Source organism: Grammomys surdaster, unplaced genomic scaffold, assembly GCF_004785775.1.
Source record: "Grammomys surdaster isolate TR1022 unplaced genomic scaffold, NIH_TR_1.0 126198, whole genome shotgun sequence".
Lineage (NCBI taxonomy): Eukaryota > Metazoa > Chordata > Mammalia > Rodentia > Muridae > Grammomys > Grammomys surdaster.
The window spans coordinates 3375892-3379747 of NW_021621003.1; the positions used below are offsets into that span (position 1 = coordinate 3375892).

Below are 3856 nucleotides of genomic sequence, written 5' to 3' on the forward strand. Positions count from 1 at the left end.
GCATGTGTGTGCTGTGCATGTGTGCATGTGTGTGCTGTGCATGTGTGTGTGTGCTGTGCATGTGTGCATGTGTGCGGGCACGCCAGCATGTGTGCACCTGCACCCTGACATGGCTTTTCTGGATTAATGTTGAGAATCTTCCTTGGTCACCTTTATGTTCTCACTGAGGCAGGATCTCTCAACCCACAGCTTCAGAGATATCTCCTCTTGCTAGCCAGCTTGCCCGGGTATCCCATCTCCACCTTCTGAAGCAGGCCTCTACACCCTCCTGAAAGTTTGTGTGTGGATCTGAACTCTGGTCCTCATGGTTGCATTTTAACCATGTTCCTGGCTCCAATTTGTACAGTTTCTTTGTTTGTTTGTTTGTTTGTTTGAAACAGGTTTGAAGGAAAGAAAAAGAAGTGGTGGCAAGAATAAGCTAAAAGCTGAGAACGATTACATTTGTTGTTAAGATATGAAAGGTGTTGAAGGTGAGCACCTCTGCTCCTAAATCTCCATCTGCACTGAAGAGTAACAAAAGCATTTCAAAATCCACAGATGCAAAACTGAATTCAGTGTTTTCTTCCAAACTCCATATGCCTCCCATTTTACTTCTGTTTTCAGTGTTGTCTATGGAAACCCATGCAAAGAATCAAGTCTTCATGGACTCTTCTCTCTAACCTATTGTCTTAGTCTCGCTTCCTGTTACTGTCATAAAAATGCCCTGGGAATGGCAACTTTGGGGAGAAAAGGTTTATTCTGGCTACAGCTCAAGTGCACAGGCCATCATGGTGAAGATTCAGGGTGGCTTGGACCTGAAGCAGCTGCTCACACTTTGTTCACACTCAGTTCACACCACGAATGTACATTGCCGTTCACTTCTCATTTTCTGTGTATATAGTCCGTGGGTGCAGCCAAGGGTTAGCGCCAAGCACAATGGGCAGGCCTTCTTACCTGGGTCACCACAATCAAGGTAATCCCTCACAAGCAAGTAAAGCCAGCGTCTGTCCAACTAACAGCTGACGGTAACATCACACCTGCCCCTCCCTGTCTGAGCCACAAAGACTCCCTGGTTCTCACCTTTCTGCACTTCTCACCTCTGGGTGCTCTGCTCCCACTTCTTCCACCCACACACCCCAAAACACCCGATTATCTTTCAATGGAGACAACTAGAAAACATCTACAAGGGACTGGGATGAGCACATGCTCTCTCCAAGGACTTTCCAAAGTGTCTCTACTGTGGCAGACTTAACTTTTATTTCTTCACAATTCACCTCCATGGCTCCTAAGAAGTCCTTCTAACAATTTATTTTTCCAGACACAGAAACAATTACAGCCTGCACACTGTAATTACCACAGCAAAACCAGAATATTATATGAAAATAACGTACACTAAAATATCATAATTTCAGATTATAAATCAGTTCTTAAAACAGCCAGCAACCTTAAACTCACTGTTTTACACATTTGATCATTATGTTACTGAGGACCAATGACTGTGGCACAGACTATCCACTAACATGTCTGTACTTCATTCTCTTCCATAAACAATGTCTCTGTTAACTACTGGATAAATCACTGACCGTGGCATAGTTAGCATCCTAACAGACTGTCCACTAACATGTGCTGTACTTCTTTCCTCTCCATGTACATCTGTCTCTGTTAACTACTGGATAAACTCTTCCAAAATTAAATGTAAAAACATTCATCTTCACATCTGCAGTGCTCAGGTCAATAAATGGTTAAGTTTAATGAGGAGAGAGAGCAACAGAAAGAAGACAGAAGGGCTAAGAACAGGGGACACTAAATGAGGGAAAGGTTGGAAATAGCCACCAACTTGCTAGGGAAGCTGCGGATGAATTAGTGATCTCTAAGCCAAAAGGATTCTTCACTTGTCTCATTTGTTTCTTGAATGCTCTTGTGCTGAACTGGGTTTCTTCTGAATTTCTCAGAATTACTGGAACATCCCAACCAAACCTAAAAAAAGGTAAAGATAAACATAACTTCAACAAATTTGAAACTTTATGTCACATAAAATGTATGTTAGGCTTCATTACATATTCCTTTTTAAAATAAGGATCAGGAAGAGAGGTGCAGTCACTGATCTACACTGTCGTGCAGAATCAATCTAGAGTTAAGGGAGGTCAGAGGGAGGTCTCACAGAACTGCAGTGCACCCTGGGGCTGGGGGAAGCAGCTTGCCCTTGCCCTTGGCTTTATATTGTGGATCACCATATAAGAGCTCAGCAAGTTTAGGTAAATTATACTTAGAATAACCAACGTAGCCATTATAGAACTATCCTCAAAAGATATGAAAAGCAAATGTTTACTCAATATTCAGACTATTTGTTATGATTTATGAGGCTTGGGAACTGTTAAACTATCAAATAGTCTTTTGGAATTTTTAAAATAACAAAGCAAAGTATCAAATACAGAATTTCATTACATAATATACTTTTAAAAGTTGTATAAACTATGCAAAAGCACGAACTGTGACAATCCACACAGAGCAAGCTTGGGGATAAAGAAATGAAATAAAATAGCCAGTAAAATTACAAACCAGCCGGGTTTACTCAATCTAAACAGAGTGCCCTAAAAGAAATCCACAATGAAGTCGGTGGACTTCAGCTGTGTGCATACTTTGATTACTTCCTTCTCTCCAAACACACAGCACTGAGGGACAAGAAAGAACAGGAAACAGAACAGAAAAGAGTCTGTAGAGACAAGCTCACAAACTGGCACATTCCAGGGATAATGTATTAACAGTCAGCACCAAAAAGAGAAGTATATTGCTATAACCGTATGAATAATTTTCAAAACTATAGGGGCTGGAGAAACAGCTCAACGGTTAAGATTTCTCTCTGTTTTTCCAGATGATCCGGAGTTCAATTCCTAGCACCCACATGGTAGCTTTTAACTGTCTGTAACAGAGGATTTGATATTCTCTTCTGGTCTCTGTGGGTACTAGGCACAAAAGTGGTACACAGACATACATGCACATAAAGCCCCCCACAAAAACCCCCCAAAATTAAAAATATCAAAAAGTAGTTACTTGTGATGGTTTGTATATGCTTGGCCCAGGGAGTATCACTATTAGGAGGTGTAGCCTTGTTGGAGTAGGTGTGTCACTGTGGGCGTGGGCCTGGAAGTCAGTCTTCTGTTTGCCTTCAGAACAAAATGTAGAACTCTCAGCTCCTCCTGCACCATGCCTGCCATGGTCCCGCCTTGATGATAATAGACTGAACCTCTGAACCTGTAAGCCAGCCCCAATTAAATGTTCTCCTTATAAGAGTTGCCTTGGTCATTGTGTCTGTTCACAGAGTAAAGCCCTAACTAAGACAATGCTGTATGATTTTCTATTATGAAATCCTAAAAGAGGAAAACTAATCTATGGTAGAAATGAGAGCGAGCAAGGCTGTTTCTGGGTGCAACAGTGTAGGAATCCCTGGGAAAGCCAAGAAGAGCCCAGCAGTGTGTGGTGCTCAAATTGATATTGTACAGATGTATTTGATAACACCTGGCAGACAGCATACACTAGATCTGCACATCCACTGTAGGAAACTGTCTCTTTAAAAGAAAACCAGGCCAGGTGTGGTAGTGCACGCTTTAATCCTAGTACTTAGGAGGCAAAAGGCAGTGAGTTCAAGGCTAGCCTGGTCTACAGAATTTTAGGACATCGAGGGACAGTTTCTACTCAGAGAAACCCAGTCTCCAAACAAAACAAAATGCCAGAGAGGCTAGGGAGCTGGCTCAGTGGGTAATGTGCTGAGCAGGCATGGGGACCTGAGTTAGAATCCATGTAAAGCTTGTGCAGTGCTCCAACCGCAAGTTGAGAGAGAGAGAGAGAGAGAGAGAGAGAGAGAGAGAGAGAGAGAGAG

At 42.3% G+C, this 3856-nt stretch overlaps 1 protein-coding gene and 1 long non-coding RNA gene across 3 annotated transcripts in view; one reads left to right on the forward strand and one right to left on the reverse strand.

Moving 5' to 3' along the window:
* The window catches only part of LOC114613323, a 2818-nt gene extending 1275 nt beyond the window's left edge, over positions 1-1543 (forward strand). The window contains exon 3 of the long non-coding RNA XR_003710164.1: positions 381-1543. This is a non-coding gene — a long non-coding RNA (uncharacterized LOC114613323). The remainder of the gene's footprint in view (positions 1-380) is intronic.
* The window catches only part of Cgrrf1 (cell growth regulator with ring finger domain 1), a 21549-nt gene that overhangs the window by 12180 nt on the left and 5513 nt on the right, over positions 1-3856 (reverse strand). The window contains exons 1-2 of one of the 2 annotated variants that reach the window (XM_028758593.1): positions 3031-3078; positions 1817-1956 (exon numbers count right to left, since the gene is read on the reverse strand). In XM_028758593.1, the coding sequence (XP_028614426.1) occupies positions 1817-1880 (64 nt within the window). In that variant the 5' untranslated portion in view covers positions 1881-1956; positions 3031-3078. Of the gene's footprint in view, positions 1-1816; positions 1957-3030; positions 3079-3856 lie in introns of those variants that run through there. The other variant, XM_028758592.1, reaches the window with a different exon arrangement.